Source organism: Eublepharis macularius, chromosome 1 (genome assembly GCF_028583425.1).
Source record: "Eublepharis macularius isolate TG4126 chromosome 1, MPM_Emac_v1.0, whole genome shotgun sequence".
Taxonomy (NCBI): Eukaryota; Metazoa; Chordata; class Lepidosauria; order Squamata; family Eublepharidae; genus Eublepharis; species Eublepharis macularius.
The window spans coordinates 30,223,314-30,244,454 of NC_072790.1; the positions used below are offsets into that span (position 1 = coordinate 30,223,314).

General features: G+C 42.6%; 1 protein-coding gene across 1 annotated transcript in view; it reads left to right on the forward strand.

Annotated features, from left to right (window-relative positions):
* Positions 1-21,141, forward strand: part of COL4A2 (collagen type IV alpha 2 chain) — a 177,164-nt gene that overhangs the window by 82,335 nt on the left and 73,688 nt on the right. The window contains exons 7-18 of the mRNA XM_054970131.1: positions 2,505-2,621; positions 4,614-4,685; positions 5,866-5,901; positions 6,164-6,226; positions 8,240-8,275; positions 10,353-10,394; positions 11,724-11,810; positions 14,612-14,656; positions 15,527-15,589; positions 15,931-15,975; positions 16,366-16,419; positions 16,769-16,835. Coding sequence (XP_054826106.1) covers positions 2,505-2,621; positions 4,614-4,685; positions 5,866-5,901; positions 6,164-6,226; positions 8,240-8,275; positions 10,353-10,394; positions 11,724-11,810; positions 14,612-14,656; positions 15,527-15,589; positions 15,931-15,975; positions 16,366-16,419; positions 16,769-16,835 — 727 coding nt within the window. The remainder of the gene's footprint in view (positions 1-2,504; positions 2,622-4,613; positions 4,686-5,865; positions 5,902-6,163; positions 6,227-8,239; positions 8,276-10,352; positions 10,395-11,723; positions 11,811-14,611; positions 14,657-15,526; positions 15,590-15,930; positions 15,976-16,365; positions 16,420-16,768; positions 16,836-21,141) is intronic.

A 21,141-nucleotide genomic window follows, 5' to 3' on the forward strand; every position in this document is an offset into this window, starting at 1 on the left:
AGCTGAGTGGTCTCATGTTTACCCCCACAAAACTGCTTCCTTCTGTAATACATAGAGATCCTTCTGAGGGTTAGATGTATGGGGAACATCAGGGAATAAGGCCAGTAACCCAGATTTCACTTCCTGCCTCAATGAAGGACCAGAGTCCGTCTACACAAGATGTGTTACATGAGGATGCAATGTTAGCCGGGAAGTGTAGTTTAAAAAGACAGAGCCAGAGATTGCTTCTCAGAGGGTTTGTTAATTTCATCTTTGCCTCCAGGAAGGAGAGATGAAATTGACAGAGGTGAAATTGACTGCCTATTTTACTGTCTACACAAGGGTAGTTTAAAAAGACAGAGCCGGCAGAGGTCGCTCCTCAGGGGGCTTGTTAATTTCATCTTGCCTCCCTGAAGGCTCTGTCAATTTCACTTCCCCTTTGGGAGGCGAAGATGAAATTAACAAACCTTCTGAGGAGCAATTTCCAGCTCTGTTTTTTTTTAAATTACACTTCCCGGTTAACATTGCCTCTCCCTACACGTGAGCATCCTCGTGTAAGATGACTTGTGTAGAGAGACTCTCAGTCATTGCCTGTTGCAACCTTTCTCTGCTGCCCTATGTTTCTTCCTTTGTGCACCTGCATGGCACACATGTAGAGGGCAAGTTGAGGCTGCACGAGCCTATAATTTGCATTTTACAATTGGAACGAGATGTGTGGTCTTTGTCTCATCTCTGTGAGCCCCCAGCAGATCTCATTTACCATGAACTGACTGGGCCGCAAAGTACCTCTGCTGTGTTTGTCCCCCTTTATCTAAAAGCTCACTTTCAGGAGGTGTAGATACAGTTCTGTACAGAACTTCCATGATGCTGGCTGCCCTGTAATGCTAAACACCTCCTGGCATAACTGGGAGAAGGCTCCAGCTGTTTAGGGGGGGGAAGGTTAACAGAGCCTTCTTTGTTTCCGCTCTGTTCAGGGTGAGTGCCAGCAGGGAGGCATGTTGCCCTGCTTGTAACCCTGAAAAGATAACCCTCCAAGAATAGCTTTTCCCTTGCCCAAACCCCTTTTCCCACCCCAGTAAATCAGGAAAACTGATGAGAAAAATGAAGAAATGAAGGATGCAAGCTGGGCCAACATTTCCCTTCCTCCGAGGGCATGAGTAGCCAGTTTGCAGCATGGGTGCCAGAAGTGGTCCAAGCAGTAGGAGATGGGAGTAATCAGCATGTGCATCACATCAATAGTGCATGGCCATACCCTCACACTACTAGTTTGCAGCATACACGACCAAACATGGCTGGGACCCTCCAACTATATTCTGCCGCTCCCCTTCCCCTCCATTGCTGCTGGGGGTTTTCAGCTCAAACTGAGCCAAGCTACAAGTGACGCCTGACACAGGTTGGACACTTGTCAGCTTCCCTCAAGTTTTGATGGGAAATGTAGGCATCCTGGTCTTGCAGCTGTAATGGAGAGCCAAGCTGTAAAACGAGAACGCCTACATTTCCCATCAAAACTTGAGGGAAGCTGACAAGTGTCCAACCTGTGCGAGGTGTCACTTGTAGCTTAGCTCTACAGTGGCATGTTTGACTCTGGAATTTCCAGCTTTTGGCCAATTCCTACATCCAAACTCTGCCATGGACCTCAAAGCCATCTCTTATTGGTGGAAGCCATGGGAATGGAAACAGACACTGCCTCTTAAGAAACTTCACATCCTATTGGGGTGTGGGGGATGTTGAACCATAAATCAGTGGAAAGTTCATGGCATGCCACCAACTATAGGGGACACCCTATGGGCCTCTGGAACAAGGTCTGCCTTCTCCCATAGTATAGGTGCTTCTCTAGTGTGGTCACTCACCTTTAAAAAAAAATTATTCTAATTATTTTCTATCCATTAATTTTGCTGCTCCTATACGCTATAATTTTGCAAGTGGTGTTTTTGTAACAATTGTAGACGTCCCAGAAACAAAAACTCTCAGGCCTGGTGTCAGCATGAGGGCAGACAAAGTCAGAAGGTCTTGTCCATGTGGTCTGCACATTTGCAGCATGTTGTCTTCATTGGATCTTCCTCAGCTGTGCATGCCGTGTCAGCACATCTGTGCATTATCTGCCAGGGCTATAAATCTGTGGTGTGCTACCAGTAGATGCTCGGGCAAGGTGACCCGGTTTAAAGAAGACACTGGGGGAGTGCTGCGTGAGTAAGTTTTCCTTCCTCGCTTGGAGTCACATTTCAACTGGGTCTCGGTAGGCTTAGCTCTTTGAATAGAAGAAAGGAAAAAGGCAGTAGCTGGACTTTTCCTCCATTCTTCCAGTCCGTTGCTGGTGAGTGCATCTAGAGTTCCCTTGTCGCTGATGCTATTCACTGAGGCATCTGGTTTAAACTACAGAGATTTTTTTTTATTATTCCTTCTTTTTACTGCATTTTCCCATGGAACTGATGAGACTATTGAAGAGCTGCATGAAGCCTGGGAAGAAGCAAACAGGAACACATGGTCAGATGAGCCTCCTTTTTTTGTTTGTTCTGTCTCCACAGGGCCATCCGGGTCAAGCAGGATCCAGGGGAAAACCTGGCCATGATGGCTGCAACGGGACCAAGGGGGACGCTGGCCAGCAGGGAAGCTCCGGGAATCCAGGCCTGCCTGGTTTCTTTGTAAGTGACTAGCAGTGACTAGATACACACCATGTAATGAGTGTTGCCCACACATCTACGAAGAACAGAATGGACTCTGCTCTGTCCCTGTGAACTGGGATCAAATTCTCAGCGAATGCGCCTGTTACCCAATGCATCTTCGCTGCCAGATTACAATGAATGAAAGCATCTTCCGTTGTATAAGCAATTAAAATTCCCAATCACAAAGCAGGCCCAGGGAGGTATGAACTGTGTGCTGCTGTGATTATCAGCAGTGCACACAGATGTGCTGAGTTGTTGAGTGTCGTTCATACTTACCGAGGGCAATAACACAAAATGCATAGATATCAGAGGGTTGGTTCCAATGGTTCTTCAACGGTTGGTGCTGGCACCTGCAGATGTTCCCTGCTTCCCCCTCCACCCAGCAATCTCTTCCATCCCCGGGAAAGTTCATTCTTGGGGTGAAGGTCCCATGGGAGGAGGGATAAAGGGGGGAAATCACTCCCACTCCCTCCTTGCTCAGCAGAGCTCCATGATGGAAGGAGAAGGAGGGAGCAATTTCCTTCCTAACCCGTCCTCATTTCAGTCCACTGACCTACTGACCCCCTTCTCCCTCCTCACCACAGCTATTGCTCCATGTGGATGCCGTGATTTTAGAACTAGCTTTGCTGGGATCTCTGACCCGTACATGATCAGACTGCAGGATCCAACCCAGTGTCTCTGTTACTGTGCATCACACATGGCGAGGCAGGTATAGTTAGAGGCAGGGCGCTTTTTTTGTGGGAAAAGAGGTGGTGGAACTCAATGGGTTGCCCTCGGGAAAAATGGTCACATGGCTGGTGTCCCAGCCCCCTGATCTCCAGACAGAGGGGAGTTGAGATTGCCCTCTGCGCCACTCAGTGGCGCAGAGGGCGATCTCAACTCCCCTCTGTCTGGAGATCAGGGGGCGGGGCCACCAGCCATGTGACCATTTTCAAGAGGTCCCGGAATGCCGTTCCACCGCGTTCCAGCTGAAAAAAAGCCCTGGTTAGAGGTATTTTTGCCAAGCACTATCATCCCAATGCTTGCTTTCATCCAAGCAGTCACATTTGTGGTTTGAACAGTGAGCTGGAGATGGAGAGTCATACCTAAGGGATTGTGCATTTCCCCAGCAGAGAGGCAAAAAGCACGCCCTCTGAGACCCCAACTTCTTGAATTGGCTCCTCTGGCTGTTTTCTGCTGTAGAACTCCTGTGCGTGTGTAATTGGTGACCAAACTTTGTGCAAGGAGGGGAAAAGACGGGAAGAAGGAAAGGAGAGGAAAAGGTTTTCCCTCTCTGACCCCTTAATGGCTTTGGGGCACCTGGCAGCCATGAGGAAAGGAAGACTGGAGAGGACGTGCATAAAACTTTGGCTGACCACCCCTGCCCAGTTCCATTCTGTGCCCTAAAGGTGGGGGAGAAATCTCCCACTATGCCCATATCTTACAGAAAGACAAATATTATACCAAGCCACCGCACTGGATGCCTGTTCCACATAGGGGTCTGTACAAAGTGGGTCTGTTAATCTATAAAGTGTTGTAAAGTTGCAGCAGACATATAGTGGCCCCGTAGAGTTTTCAAGGAAAGAGACAAAACAGAGGTGGTTTGCCATTGTATAGCAACCCTGGACTTCCGCCCATCCAAGTACCAATCAAGGCAGACCCTGCTTAGCTTCTGAGACCTGATGAGATCATGCTAGCCTGGGCCATCCAAGTCAGGGGATATCTATTAATATGAACTCCAAATCCAAGCGAATTTGTTACTGCAGTCATTCACTTCCATTGGTTTAGGATGGCTGCTGTCTATTGCTGTTGTTACACTGGGCCCATTTCATAGATCTGCTAGCTGAAAAGTGGGCATCTCTGTGGACTCCTAGATGTGAAGAAGGATAGTGCTGCTTGTGTATAGACAAGAATTTACTGAAATAGCTCCATGAAACACCTGTGTTGCTAACGTACTCATGGACATTGAGGCTTTTGTCTTCAACACTCTAGGGGAACCAAGGACCCAAAGGTCAGAAAGGGGAACCATTTGTGCTGACTCCTGACTTAGCTAAAGAGTTCAGGGTAAGTCGAAGCAGCGCTTATGTACTGATGTATTTTTTATTGTGTGTCTCAAATGGAGACACACTATGTGTCCCCCAGCTTCCTGCAAACATTTGTAGAACCATGCTCCAGTCAAGTTCTGAAGCTCAGTTTTTCAAGAAGGTTCATCATGCCACCTATTTTAGGTTGGCTATAGAGGCACTGAAAACTTTGACCATTTCGTGGTTTGGTATTTACTTATCCCTTAACAGATACAGATACTTTTGCAAGTTTTATAGCTTCCATATGTTGCACATGGTTTCATCGTTCTTTTTCTTTCTGTAACATACTTCTGAAGAGGTTTTTTCCATGTGGCTTTTATGCTGTACAATTGAAGTGGGCTAATTTGAAACAAAAATTACATTATAAAATGTGACTGTTATGACTGTATAGGAATAAATAAATGTTATTAGTATATATTAGCGGTTAATTTGTATTTTATACATGTATGAGTTGAAGCTTTATCATACTTATAGCTGTCATTTCCTCTTTTGATTCCTTCTTTTTACATTTCACAAATTATCACAGGGCCTTATATTAGATCCCATCTAAACAAATGTGTCCCATATATTTAAATCTCACTTTGCAAAACATGTTGTTTAGGCTAGGACTGTGTACAGCTCTTTTAACATCACTTTTATAGTCTGTCTCTAGCATTGGAAAGGTTTTAGGAGGCTTATTGTCATCTACTCAGTGTTTTGTGCTGTTTTGATAACCTGGTTGGCATTCTTAATGCTTGGGTTCTTAGTTGATTAACCATGTTTATTGTATTTTATGTTTCATTTTGCAAGTGTTTTGTGTTGTTTAGATGACCTGGCTGGCATTTGCTTGAGTTTTTAGTTGATTAACCAAGTTTATGGTATTTTATATTTTGTTTTGCAAGTGTTTTATGCTGTTTTGATGACCTGGCTGGCATTTGCTTGGGTTTTTACTTGATTAACCAAGTTTATGGTATTTTATGTTTCATTTTGCAAGTGTTTTGTGCTGTTTTGATGACCTGGTGGGCATTTGCTTGGGTTTTTACTTGATTAGCTATGTTTACTGTATTTTATTACTCATTTTGCAAATGGCTTCAAGCTGAACTTCTGCATCAGTGGCATAGAAATTTTCTAAATGAACAATGAAAATCAGTATATAATGCTTTCCATTTATCTTTCTGTAGGGGGATCCTGGCGATCCAGGCCTGATGGGCTTTCCAGTAAGTATCATAGTATACTAGACCCAGATGTCACTGATGTCAGCATGGATATGTATAACGGGCCATCAAGCGGCAGCCAATTTATAGTGACCCCTCAAGGGGATTTCAAGGCAAGAGATGAGCAGAGGTGGCTTGCCATTGCCTGCCTTGACCGTGGACTTCCTTGATGGTTTCTCAGCCAAGTACTAAGCAGGGACAATCCTGCTTAGTTTCCAAGATCTGACGCAGTTGGGCTAAAAACATTCTGTTCTTGCCTTTCCAGGGTCCTCAAGGTCTCCCTGGTTCTCCAGGTGTATTTGGGCCTGTTGGAGATCCAGGACTACCAGTAAGTGTTATTTATTTAGGTCATTTGTATCTCACTTTCAGCATCACGTTAAAATTCTGCTTAAAGCTGCCCAAGTCAGCCTACTGACCATATAATTTGCAAGAGCAAAATGTGAATAAAACCAAACTGTAACTGTGCTTAAAATAATATCCAAATGCAACCAAACAATCTCAGCCAAGAGCAGTTTTAAAAATTTGGTATAAACATGAGTCAGCAGCAACAATCAAAATATCAACGCAAAAGCAACACATCATCCCAGAGCAAAAGCCCTACAGTGCAAACAGTCGCTTGAAGACCAGGAGGGAAGGGGCAGCAGCTTGAGAGCAAGAGCTCCAAGACTCAGTCTTGAGGGCCCACTGGTCTTCCTTTGGGCACTGCAAACGTACAAAGCTGGTCACCACCAGCAAATATGAAACCTCAAGCAGGTTCATATGGACCAATGATGTAATAATGGCCATATATGTTCATCTCAGTAAGCTAGATTTTGCACCAACTGAAGTTTCCAAATGTTCTTCAAAGGCAGCTTTACATCGAGTCTAGGATGGATGTTAACTGAGTCATGTGGCATTGTGACCAGATCTTCTTTTTCCAGAAAGGGTTGTAGCTGGTGAAAAGCATTCCTGGTCATCTCCAAAATCAACTTCTCTGGCAGCAGTAACACGCCCAAACTGTGATCCTGACAATAGGTTATATAGCTGTTTCCTAACCAGCTTTACCCCTGATCTGCAGCACCACCATGTGTCGTGGATTAAGGTTAATTTAGTTCATCTTCAGTCCAGAGCCCAAGTTTAGGCTTTCAGTTGATGCCTGGAGTTAAATGGAAAGAAAGGGAAGAGATTATATAATCAACATATCAATGACACTGTACTCTAGATAGCCTTATGTGGATGTTAAATTGCATAGGAGCCTGGCAACACCTTGTAAGTCAGTGGCCACAAGATGGAGTAAAAGTCTTCCAGTTCCATCTTCCGAAACTCACCAACCTACGAGGAAAGATCAAAGCCACTTCAAGACAGTGTGCCCAGCCAGGTTGTCCAGAAAAATCCCATGATTGATACTATTGAAAAATCCCATGACTGATAGTATGATTGATAGATGGATAGGAGGACCGAAAGTCCCAGCAGGGATGCTCTCCACGTTAATCAAGGACATCTGCTAGGCCCACCAAGGTAATTTCTGTTCCCTACCCAGGCTGAAAACCTAACTGAACGGAATCCAATTAATCTATATCATCCAGAAATATCTGGAGTTGAGTTACCCATATGAAAGCCTGAGATTATAAGAGCCTAGGGGAAAAAAACTTCTGGACTAATGAACAGGCTCCTTTGTAATGAAAGTTGCACCAGCCCGGACCACCAAAGATGAAGAAGTAATACCATCATAGCCAGAAGAGGTAGGTAAGTATATAAGGCTGTGGCTGTTTTCACACACTTTTAATGCCCTTTCAAAGTACTTCAGTAATTGTTTGCAACTGGATTGTCCTGCATGAAACAGGAAAATTCTCCTGCATAAAATTGCCGAAGTGCATTGAAAGCACATTATCCCATGGGTGTAAAAGCAGCCTATGAGTAGTCTCAAACCTCAGAAGTCCCTGAATTGGGAAGTTCTGTTTTACAATGAAAACTAAGAGCAGAACCACAAGTGACAAAAGGCACAGATTGGACACTTGTCAGCTTCCCTCAAGTTTTGATGGGAAATGTAGGCATCCTGGTCTTGCAGCTTCGCTCTCTGACTGCTGTCCAATGGACTTTTCAACTGTCACTTGTCCAACATTCTGCCAAGCTGCCTACATTTCCCGCCAAAACGTGAGGGAAGCTGACAAGTGTCCAATCTGTGCCTTTTGTCACTTGTGGTTCTGCTCTAGGCTGAAAAATTAAAGTGCTAAAGATAGAAATAAAAATCTTTTAAAAATATTCTAATGTATTCCAGTATGTGTTGTGTGAAATTACTTTTTCGTGCATGTATATGAACCGAACGCTTCTAAGAAATCACTTATTTCTCCCCAAATGTTAGGGGCCTCCGGGAGTACCGGGACCTCCAGGAGTTCAAGTAAGTCTTCTTCTGACCCGTTGTGCTCATTTTGGGATTGTTGAACATGATTCAAAGGCTGGGGACCACAGAGGCCTAAAGGGGGCCATTTGATCAAACGGCCATCTGTTAATTATTGTTTGTTTACTATGTCTTTCTTTATCCAAATAAAAACTCAGGGTAGCTCAGAAAGGAATATGAAACACAGAATTCTGGGAACAGGCCAGTGGAAAGACTCTGGCCTCCCTTCCCCCTCACCTTCTGCAGGACAGCTGGTCACTGACGAGGGAAGGGACACGTGACACTTGGGCCAGGCAGCACCTTGTTCACTCTCCTCCTTGGTTTTGTCTTCTTAACCATCCATAGACTTTGGGCTGAAGGGTTATCGGCCTCCATGTGGGGCCTGAAGATCTTCTAGGATTGCAATTGATCTCCAGGTCACAGAGATCAGTTCATCTGGAAAAAATGGCTGCTTTGGAGGGTGGGCTGTATGGCGTTATACCCCACTGAGGTCCCTCCTTTCCACAAAACTTGGCCTCCTCAGGGTCTACCCCCATATCTCCAGGAATTTCGCAGTTCAGAATTCAGTAAGAAGGGACTGAAGAGTTCTTATAAAATGTGTGTTCATCTCAGCTTTCTAAAAGGGCCAGAGGTTGAGCTTCCAAACAAAAGTTTGGAGTAGTAGTTAAGAGCAGCAGGATTCTAATCTGGAGAACCAGGTTTGATTGACCACTCCTCCACTCGAAGCCAGCTGGGTGACCTTGGGTCAGTCACAGCTCCTCCAGAGCTCTCTCAGCCCCACCCACCTCACAGGGTGATTGTTGTGAGGATAATAATAACACACTTTGTAAACTGCTTTGAGTGGACGTTAAGTTGCCCTAAAGGGCGGTATATAAATCAAATGTTTTACTACTACTAATAGTAATAGTAATAGTAATAGTAATAGTAATAATGTCTCCGGTGGAAACTTGTATCAGCTTAGCAAGGCCAATCAATAACATGTGACCTCTGCTTATTGTTGATTGTGTTTCAGATCATTCGAATAATAATAATAATAATAATAATAATAATTATAATTATAATAATAATAATGTGATCTAACAGCAGAAAGAGTCAAGATCATAAAAGCCCTGTAGAGACATGAGAAATTTGCCCATAAGCCATAGCTCTGAAAGGAACTGAGGCAGGACCAATGAAGGGAAAGAAAGTCAGTGAAAGGGAGCATGAAGAGAGAAGAATCAGGCTCTACCAGTTTTAAACCTGTTTATTTATTTATTTACTTCATTTATACCCCACCTTTCACCCCAATGGGGAGCCAAAGAGACTTAAATCGTTCTCCTCTCCTCCATTTTATCCTCACAACAACCCTGTAAGTTAGTTTAGGCTGAGAGTGTGTGACTGGCCCAAGGTCACCCAGGGAGCTTCAATGGCAGAGTAGGGATTCGAACCTGGGTCTCCCGGATCTTAGTCAGGCACTCTAACCACCATAACATGTGATGACCGTTGGGATATCTGGACCTGCGCCCATTATAGCGAGCTGAAACTGCTGCTAGAGATCTTGTAACACCCCAGTTCCGTGGTTACCCAGCTGGATGTTTTCTGGAATTTTCTGTTGTGCTGTCAATGAAGAGAGAGAACTTCTTCGCTGGCTTTGTGACGCTAGCATCTGCTGTTTCCCATGGTTCATGGACCAATTTATCATCAGCGGAAAAAATGTTAGTTCGGTAATAGGTTTTAAGTGTAGAAAAGATCTACAAGATAATGAAAGATAAAAGCTATGCAGAATTATTGTTATTGAGAGGATTCTATTATATTGCAAAAAAAAATTGGTATCTCAAGTAAACATTCTATCCCCTTCATGTGTGAAAGTTGTCTAAGAACAGATTATTTTTAAACATCAAGCTGTCTCATATAAGTGATATTTTAATTATGTCCCAAATATAGTACTGGAATTAACAGTAGAATGGTATATACTTATGCTAGTCACAAAGAAAGAAACTCGATTTCCAGACTTTTTTGGATTGCGTGCCCTGTAAGTCTCAGAATGTTCAACATGGACACCGTATATTAACTAAATGCAAATTAATTTTCATTTCAGGGCAACAAAGGTCTTGGCTTTTTCAGAGAAAAAGGTGAAAAGGTAAATAAAATCTGAGGAATTTGTATATTTAATAAAATACGATCAATGCTAACTATTTTTGTTTAGAAGGAATTCTTAAACGTCTAATTTATTCACGGATGTCAATATATGCAAACGTAATTTCTGTAGCCAGAAATCTTTTCTGCTTAGGCTGCTATTTCTTTAACTTGCGCCAGCATAAGTTGGAAAAGGCAGGTATAAAAAACCGAACAAATTGAACTGTACTCATTACAGGGTACCTGCCTTTGAAAATTCACAGAAAGCCATGAAAATGATGGCCCTTCCCTGTTCTCTGTCTCCAGCATGTGACATTCAAATACAGGATAATCACAGAATTCTATTTCATCAAATCAGCATTTCTCCCACCCCTGGCTTCCTGGACTGCTTATCAGATCAGGTCCCAGTTCATGGAATTTCCCATGCGCATTGACCAAGTTCATACTGTTTGTTTGGGTTTTTTACCCACTTTTATTCTTTGGAGACGTACATCAAGGAAGTGCACAACCAGGGAATTTAAAGAGTTCCCCATGTGGCCTCCATAGACGTTGTTGTTGTTTTAATTATTATTTTATTACATGGTCATGCAGTTTCCTGATGCCACAATTTAGTGAAAGCATCCCCATGACATCATTAAGGTTCCTCCATGGCTACCATGAAAGGACACTAAGGATGTCTTTTTAGGCCCCTGCATATTCACTTCCACATTTATGGCATCTCTGAAAAAGCACCCCCAGACTCCGTTAAGTGCATTTCATGATTTATATAATTATATAATGTGATGTGCACTTAATGGCACATTAGGGAGTCACAGCGGTGTGATACTCTAATAGGTGTTTAAAACTGACACCTTAGAGAATTGTGAAAGTTATGTTAGAGAATCTCAGTGAACTCTGGAGTGTGCTTTTCCAGAGACTCTTTAATTATGAAAATAGGTACCCAGAGACCTCTTTTGCCTGGCAAACAGCAAGGAACCTCAGTACCATTCATCGTACCATTCATAATTTTAGGAATCTCTGTAATGCCCCCCCCCCAGTCATTTTTCTGATTTACTCACAGAAAATGATTATTTCCATCACTCCTTTTGGCACTTTTCTCCAGCTCTATGGCATCCTTTCTAAGACAGGATGGCAAGAAAGGCACAGAGTATTCTAATCCCTTTGTTGTCCCCAGCTCAGAGTAGCAGATCCTCCGGATGTGAAAAGCATTGGTCCTGAAACTGTTGCCTCTGCATATTGTGTTCCCTCTCACACTAGTCTAATTGTGTCTGTCTCTGACGTTGTTTAAATATTTCTTTTGCTTGGCAAACTTATTCCATTGTCTTTTCTGCAGGGTGATATTGGTCCCCCAGGTCCACCTGGGCTTCCATCAACTGTAGAACTGGTCACCTCAACAGATACAATCACAGCTGAACACAAGGTAATTAGAAACTCTATGGAAATTTACTCCCTCTAAGTTATAAGAGCCTTTAAAAAGGACTGAGTTACACCACATCTCCATATCTTTTGGATTTTACAAACGAAAGATGTAGATGGGCCTTCTCTAGAGCACGCTTTGATGCATTCCTCTCTGCAGTTTTGTATGGGAGATTCTCTCACCTGCATTTGCAACAGCGTTGTTGTCCCTGTTCGAATAAAATTGTTGAAAATATCACACACATATTTTTGCACTGCAAATTCTATCAAGAAGATAGGATAGAATTAATTATTCCACTACTTTATAGATTCAAACCATTACAGTATTATATGGATTTCAGTCCTGAAACCCTTCGGGTATATCTTTTAGAGGATAGTCAGAGAACTGTATCTTATGCAGCTGCAAAATTTGGTGTGACAGTACTCAGGAGGCAGAATCACTTAACGAAGGAAAAGTCAATTGCTGGGAAGTGAATTAATGAAGTGAGTTTCTAGTGAGATGTGTATATCTATATATATCTAGAGAGAGAGAGAGAGAGATAAAATCATCTTTTATCTATTTATCCATTTTAAGTATTTCAAAAACATTCTTTTTTATCAGTACTTTACTTGGCTGGTCTTGCGACTGTAATAAATGATTGATTGATTGACTTTTGTATGGAAGTGAAGAAAGATGTGATTCTCAAATATTTTTTTCATCATAATAGTTTATACTATCTTGTCCATAACTTACGTGATAAAAATGAAGCAATGTAACTAGGTTTTCTTCAGGGAAACACCTTTTCGTGAAACCCCCACCATGAACACTATAGAATTTAATGGCTCTATATGTTCTACTGTGATCAAAGAATTAGTTTTATTTTAGAGAAACGCACTGAAATGGAACGTGTCGACCCTCTTTGACCCATATGAGGGATGGATCCCAAAAACCTGAGATTTGCTTTGCTGGATCATACTGAACGATTTCAAATCCAGTATTCTGTTTCCTAAAATGACCAGCCAAGTGTCCCTGTAAGCTCCCAAGCAAGCTTAAAGGGATAGCAATCATATATTACAGTATTTAACCAAATGCAAGATTGAGTTTTTTACCAAATATGCCATCAAAAAAAAAAAAAGAGGGAGTCAGCTTAAATTCACAAATTACAGTGATATCTAATAATAAAAAAACTTTTGGTATATATCATTTTTTGGGAGGGGATGTCTTACATTCAGAGTTATCTTACTTTCAAGTAAATATGGTACTAGTTTGGGGGTGGGCGGTGTTCAGTGGTGGAGAGAAGACAAGATACATTTTGCTTCTGTTACTGGCCCAAACCTTTGAAGTATAGCTTTGGGTGATTGATTGATTGATTATTTAGTTGAATTTATATTCTGCTCTCCTCACAAGTGGGCTCAGAGCAGCTCACAACAATATAATGAATACAACAATAAAAGCATGGCAGCATAAAATATAAAATCATCAAGCTATAATATAGTTCTTTAAAACAGCTGCGCACATAATTGCACCATGTGTTCAGCCTAACCAAATGGGTGATCTGCTGGTGGCACACAATGAGGGGTAAGCAAGCCAAACAGGGAATGGCCCAGGGATCCTCCTCCTGTTAAAATGATAATATAAGACTGAAAAAAAATTAGCACTCAGGATGCACCTCAAAATAAGATGAGATTAATTTCTGTATTAAATGTTCATACGTGAACTAATGGAGTGGTGACTCCAGTTTGGATAACTGAGGGCCAAACTACAAGTGATGCCTGACACTAGTTGGACGCTTGTCAGCTTCCCTCAAGTTTGGTGGGAAATGTAGGCAGCTTGGCAGAATGTTGGACAAGTGACAGTTGAAAAGTCCATTGGACAGCAGAGAGCCAAGCTTGCAAGACAGGATGCCTACATTTCCCATCAAAACTTGAGGGAAGCTGACAAGTGTCCAACCTGTGTCAGGCATCACTTGTAGCTTGGCCCTGAGATGCATAAGTTTGCGTTCCAGAGAGAGCGGAGATAAAGGCATTTTTTGAGAAACGTATTGGGCTACACCTTCATCCTAACAATGGCCCACTTTGTAAAGTCTTGCCTTTTTGTACGTCAGCGCAAGCTCTGGCTCAAGATCTCTTCACCAAATTGTTATGCTTGTTGATTTACTTTGTAATATACAACTGCATCCAGTGAATGAAAGGGTGCCTGAGGGATCTCCTTGGGTGAAATCATCAAGTGACAGGTGGTCTGTGTGTGTCCCCTTCTCTACAGTGCTGCCACCACCGTCCACATTGAACCTGCCCATGCCTGAATGTAAATCAAACTGGATACCATTAAGAAAACTTGTGTTTATGTGTTTTGTTTTGGATTAGTTAAGAAATGAATACACATCCTTAAATGCAGACAAGTCCATGAAATTAGAGCAGTTATTTTTGTAACTCATATCCAGATTACCCAGTGATTATGGCCTCCAAAATTATTTGTCTTTTTTTCAGTTTAGAGCCTTGCTGAATTCACCAAACATTATTGAAATTTTGAATCTTTAGTATAAAGGAAAAATGAATTCAATGATATGTATGAAATACGTTTCAAACTAATAACATTCCCAAAAAGCAAATCTGTTTTTCGAACATGTAGTTTTGTTACGTCATCACCATGGAAGTGTGCACCGGTAAATTAAGTGTGTTCTGAACAACTATTGGATATCTGCTATTAATTTTCACTGATCAATATTTCTGTTTGCAGTGTCTGCTGCTTCAGTTTTGAATTTTGCTTCTTGACTAATGTAAATGTCTTATTTAAACATTGACTCTTATGTTTTTACATTTTGTTAGGGAATGAAAGGAGCAAAAGGAATAAGGGGAGAACCTGGAATTCCAGTAAGTCCTAGGGAATCCATTTTATCTATTAGCTTGTCTGTTTATTAAAACATTTCTATCCCTTTCACTGTAGGGTTGTCAACCTCCAGGTAGGGGCTGGAGTTCTCCCAGAACTATAACTGATCTCCGGACCACAGAGATCAATTCCCCTGGAGGAAAGGTCATGTTTGGAGGGCAGGCTATATGATGTGGCTCAGTGGAAGAGCATTTGCTTTGCATACAGAAGGTCCCAGGTTCGATCCCTGGTGTCTCCAGTTAAAAGAACCAGGCAGTAGGTGATGGGAAAGACTTCCACCTGAGACCCTGGAGAGCCCATTGCTAGTCTGAACAGACAACAGTGACCTTGATGGACTGATAATGTGATTCAGTATAAGGCAACCTTCATGTTGTTCAAAGCCCCCAAATGGGCAGAGGCAAATTTCACAGCTGTAGAAAATGCTGCAACCATGAGTTGTCATGAGCAGCGCAGCTGGCATGCAGGTTTGTGCAAGGAGAGAAAGTCCTTCATGTATGTGGGTCCCAAGGCTTTATAGGTAACAACCCGCACTTTAAATTTTGCCCAGAAACAAACGCAACCAATGAAGATGTTTTGGAACTGGTATAATATGCTTGTTTGGGCTCAGTCAACAAATGAGCTAGCACATTGTTGCACAACTTGAACTTTTTGAGTTCTCTTTAAAGGGCAGCCCCGCAAAGAGTGTGTTACAGTAGTCTAGCCTTGAGTTTACGGTAACATAGATCACCGTAGCCAGTTTGGCTAAGTATAGGGCAGTTCCATCAGAGAGTGTTGGGTTTGGAGAAGAAAGCAAGTCATGTACAGCCAAAGCACTGTGTTAGCCTGGGTTATTAAACTACAGTTATTTTTTGTAGGGTTCCTATGTATATATAACTGAAAAGGGAGAAGAAGGAATCACAGGCTTTCCAGGACAAAGGGTAAGAATGTAATTAAGATAATGAGGGAATTCTTCCCCTCAGCTTCCCCCCCCCCTTTGATGTTTTCCTTTCATTCCTTTGGAGCACTGGGAATCGTCACTCTTACAGGCCACGTTTTGGGCCACGTGTGAGCTTACCCTTGGGCAAGATGAATTCTAGGGATTTGTGAGAGGAAAGCAGGAGAGCTTTTGCACACCCCTAAGCAAAGATGGGTGCCACTTTCAGCCAGTTCAGGGAGCTCTGTGGTGAAATGTGATGATCTTCGTATTCCCTCTTTCTTTGCTGAACCCCTGATTACAAGATCAGTCGTCTGACGTTGCTTGTTAATCACATTTTTATAGGGTTTGCCAGGCATCAATGGTCTAAAAGGAGCTGATGGAGACGTGGTAAGTCGGCAGCTCTAAAATCAGATTTTATTTCTAACATTTGTACGTTTGCATGTTTTTTATCAGTTGCGCACCTTGCCCGTCTTCCCATTTACAGAAGTGGAGAGAGAGGAATAGCTATGAATTTGTTTCTGAATTTGTGTGTGGTATGACTTTCCCTACTTGGTCTATTGAGTCCTATATCCAGTGTATACACTTTCCCTCACCTGTGCTAGCAAAGTCCAGTATCCAGAGAGGAAGCAAAGCAGCAGATGAGAAATGGAGGGAGGGAGTCTGGAAAATACTGAGCAAGGCGAGGGAAATTTAGGTAGAATCTTGAAATTACATTGTTGGATTTATATGACTAGTTAATTGACTGTGTTTAAACCACCAGTTTCATGTTTGTTTCAGGGCAGCCCAGGACAGGACGGCTTCCCTGGCCCTGATGGTCAAAAAGGAATGAAGGTATTTCATGGATTTAATTAGTTGCTTGTGCAGTCAATCAGTTCGGTAAATCAGGCTCAGTCACTGTAATAGAAACAAATTCATGGCTGTCTTTGGTCACTATCCCAAATGTAAGCTCTTGGCAATTCTGAGGATACAATTAATTTTGCAACGTTTGATCGTGGGCCTGTATATGAAGACCAGAGAATGAAGGGAAATGTAATTTATAGGAACACAAGGCCTCGGAGAGAAATTAGTGGTTTTTCTGGTTCATCCCATACGATTATAATAGTTGGCTTTCACCTGAGATTTCATGCACTGAGATTTTGGGAAGATGTTTTTTGTGACAATGTAATTTGTACCTGCACAGGGAGAGCCAGGAGACCGAGGTGTTCGAGGCCGGCCAGGTTATGCGCATCAACCCATTCTGATTAAAGGTACGGTTGTGACACAGGATCCGGTTGTCACTCAGTGAGGAGAGGGGAGGGAAGTCATCGCTTTTGAGCAAAGCCTAATCAATACATGGCTGGACCTCCCGCAGGCACCTATTTAATTCATTAAGTATTCTCTGTGTGGGTTTTGTATGCAGCTTCGGTTTAAGAAGAAAACACCAACATTATATCCAATGGCATGACAGTTTTAGAGGTCGCCGCCAGCACCTTTTAACAAAATAATTCCTTTGTGAACCAGGGATGCAAATGGTTTGACCGGTTAAAGTACTTGAGTGCCTAAGGTGAAATGATAGCCGAAAAGCATTAAAGAAGTCCGAATTCAGAAAACAGAATATCTTGCCGGCAGGACTCAGCCTGAGAAACTCTTTCTATGTTTGTCATTTGGAGCATCAAGGAAAAGCAAAGGCCAGGTGCCAGCAGTCATATTGGTCAAGATTCAGAGGTCATACCAAGGCCCTGTGGTTGTTATACCACATGCCAGAATGGGAGAGGGGCAGCCCTTACCAATGAGTGAGGAATACTCATTTCCAAGATGAGCCTTGGATCAGGGGCTGATTGGAGACAGGATTAGGTGGGTCTGGGACTGTCCCAGTGTTCTCTTGGTTCAAGCAACCAATGGAAGTCTCCGTACAGCCTGTGCAGTCTGCTTTCCACCCAATCAGATTTCTCTGAGCCCTCAACAAGTGGCTTAGTAGTTGGGATACAGATGCTCAAATCCCAGCAAGGGCTGCAGTATACACTATGTGGCTATAGAAAAAGCTAAACTGTGTCTACACAGACCCTATGTGCATGAGAAAGAGACAGTGTGTGGTGTGTGCACGCAGTCAACCTTGGAGTGTATGCTACTTGCATGCGAAACTGGGTGGTGGCTCAAGTGCTCGGCTGCACCATTGGTGCAAGTGGCAAGATGGGTCACTGGGAGCATTCTTCTCTGGAATCTATGCCCCGGGAATCTTGCACATGCCTCTATGGCTTTGTGCCGTTCACCACTGGCGGACAGATTACGGTCATTTCCTACAATGCAACTCATTGAATGGGGGTTAATGATTATTTATCATGAAACCATGGTGGTGGAAAGTGCCGTCAAGTCACAGCCAACTCATGGTGACCTTGTTGGGGTTTCAATGCAAGAGACATTCAGAGGTGGTTTGCCATTGTCTGCCTCTATGCAGTGAGCCTTGATTTCCTTGGTGATCTCCTATCTAAGTATTAATTAGGGCTGACCCTGTTTCACTTCTCAGAACTAATGAGACTGGGCTAGCTCGGGCCATCCAAGTCAGGGCCATGGAACCATACTTGGAAAAAATAAATAAAAGCATGACACTTTGGTCTTTATTCAAGGGTTCTGAATGCCGTTAGTGTAAAACGTTTGAAAAATTGCATCATTTTGCCTTATCACTTGTACAACATTTAGTCATAAACCATTTTCACACTCTTGCCTTATTCCTGATTTTGTAAGAAGTGAAAGCTCATTTTTTTTTGTCCCTTTATTGCTTGTTGCATTATACAGCTCCGCCTTGGGAATGGGTTTCTTTCTGATGATGTCTGTGTTAATTTTTGGCATGGTCTTATTCCGTTATCAAAAGAAGTGTTTTGATTGTAAGGATGATCTTCCCTCAATACTTTCCTCTTTGCTGACATGACATTGAATTTTTATATTTTTTAAAATTGTACATGCACTGAATAGCTAAAGCAACCATCTGCCAATATCCTATCCAAGAATCTCTCCTCCTCTCTCTCCCTACATGCTGAGGTTGAGTTTTTATTGCACATGCGCTGAATCGTTAAAGCGACCATTCCTCTATGTCCTGCCCAAGAATCTCTCCTTCTATCCCTCCTCCTACATCCTGAGGTTGCATTCTATTGCACATGTACTGAATCACTAAAGCACCCGTCCACCTATGTCTTTCCCAAGAATCTCTCCTACACTCTGATGTTGCGCCTTTTTATTGCACATGTGCTGAATCGCTAAAGCGACTGTCCACCTATATCCTGCCCAGGAATCTCTCCTACATGCTGATGTTGTGCTTTTTTATTGCACATGCGCTGAATACTAAAGCAATTGTCTGCCTATGTCCTGCCCAAGAATCTCTCCTCCTATCCTTCCTTCTACATGCAGAAGTTGCATTTTATTGCGCATGCGCTGAATCGCTAAACCAACTTCCCGCCTATGTCCTCCCCAAGAATCTCTCCTACATGCTGACATCACGCCTTTTTATTGCACATGCGCTGAATCTCTAATGTGACCAACCGCTAGAGGGCGATGCCCTACCCAAGAATCACTCTTGGAATCCTCCTCCTGGACTGCTGATTGGTCAACGTTCCTCCTCCCCACAAAATTTTTGAATGAACAGGATCTTGAGAGGATGGTCCTCTGCAGTAAAACTATCAGGGTGATTTATTTAAACTGCTGATTTGCTGTGGTGGACAATCCTAGGAAAGTGGAGCTTAATAATGGTTCTGCATTTAACACTGTTGCAAGTCTTTCTCCCTGAATTTTGGGAACATACATAGTGCTGCTGCTTAGGCAGTCAAAAATCAAGGCTTTTCATGGAATGCGCTTGAGAAACAATGCATCTCGAAGGTCGACTGCACATACAGAATGGGGTCATACCACCTTAGCGTTCCCGTTAGGCGTTACACCTGAGCTAAGATGTGTTTGGTTTGCTTTTGTGGGTGTGTGACTTCCCCTTCGCTGCAGGGTGTACCCTCGGAGCAAGGACTGGTGAGATCACTGGTTCTTCGAAAATGATATGGTCAGCAGTGGATGGAGAACTTTAGAGTGACCTATCCAGCCTTCAATGATACTGTATCAGCCATCAAAGTACACCTGCTGCAGCAGAATACCATCATGCATGAAGTGATGCCTGTGCGGAACAGAGTTGCCATTACCATGTGATACCTTGCCAACACCAGCAATTTTATTCATTCATTCATTCACTCACTCACTCACTCACTGAGGCTCAAGGCAGATAACACAGTGTGCACCCCTGCAGTCAATTCCAAAGTCATTTCAATGAACGATGTAATAGGGTCTCTAAATGCAAATTTGCAAAGATTTAAAACCATTGTAAATCTAATACAGAGGTGAAGAAATATTGAAACAGAACAATTCTAAGACAGACATATTAAACAATATAGAAACTACCCAGTAGGATCATACTTACAGCAACAGACAGTACATAGTGTATGGTTCCTCCCTATCCCTTTACTGATGCATCTGTTTGAGACTACTTCCTTACAGTACAGCTCTCCTATCTGAGTAAAAATCCCTCTGGAATTAAACCAGTTTTGCATAGTTTGCAGAAAACCAGGAGCATGGGAGCTTCCCTGACCTATTCAAATAAGCCATTCCATAAAGTGGGGGAACATAGGGAAAGAGGCAATCCCGTGGCTATGATGGACCAAGGCTGTGAAGAGTTTTTTATGTGATAGCCATTACTTTGAATTGAGCCTATAGGGAAGCAGTGAAACAATTCAGCGCTGGACTTTCAACAGTTGGGCAAATTGTTCTGGAGAAAGAACTGCTGGTCAAAATGGAGTCAAGACTGGAAAGGTAAAATTTTGTCTACTACTTAATACTTCTTCTCCATCAATTAAGCAATTAAGCAATAAGACTTTGGAACCTAAATAACCCTTTTCTTACTCAAGGATTTCTTTATCTTGCCTCTCTTTGAACACCTTTCCCTTTTCTGAATGTTTGTAAAGTAACCTTGTCAGGAGAGGGGAATCCTAAATTACTACAGCTCAACTGCAGTCTGATCAATGATGTGCCCTGCTTAATGTTTTTTGCTAAAGTTCTGATCTTACAGTGATTATCATCAACTGTGTATAACACTTTTTTCTTTTCCTGTTCTCGCCTATTCCAGATAATGGACAGCTGTTAACATTTGGGTTTCCCTCATTGTATTGGTGCAATTGATGGAACACACATCCCCATACGTCACCCTGGATGGCAAATTGACCAATATGGTAACCGCAAGAAATTTTCATTCATCTTGCTTCAGGGTACCGTTGATTCATCAGTGCAAGACATGAATGGAGTGGCAGAAACCATGATACATTTGTTTTCCAAAAATGCAATATGCATGGCAATGGATGCTGGAGTTCTTGTTCCCAGCAACCCCACTATAATAGTGGGCATCTTGGTGTCAACCATCATAATTTCTGATGGCACATACCCCATGAGTTGGTAGCTAATGAAGCCTTTTGGCAGAACCAGTGACCAGTGCAAGAGACAATGTGATTACTCGTTATGACAGGCTAGAAATGTTGTTGAGCTTACCTTTGG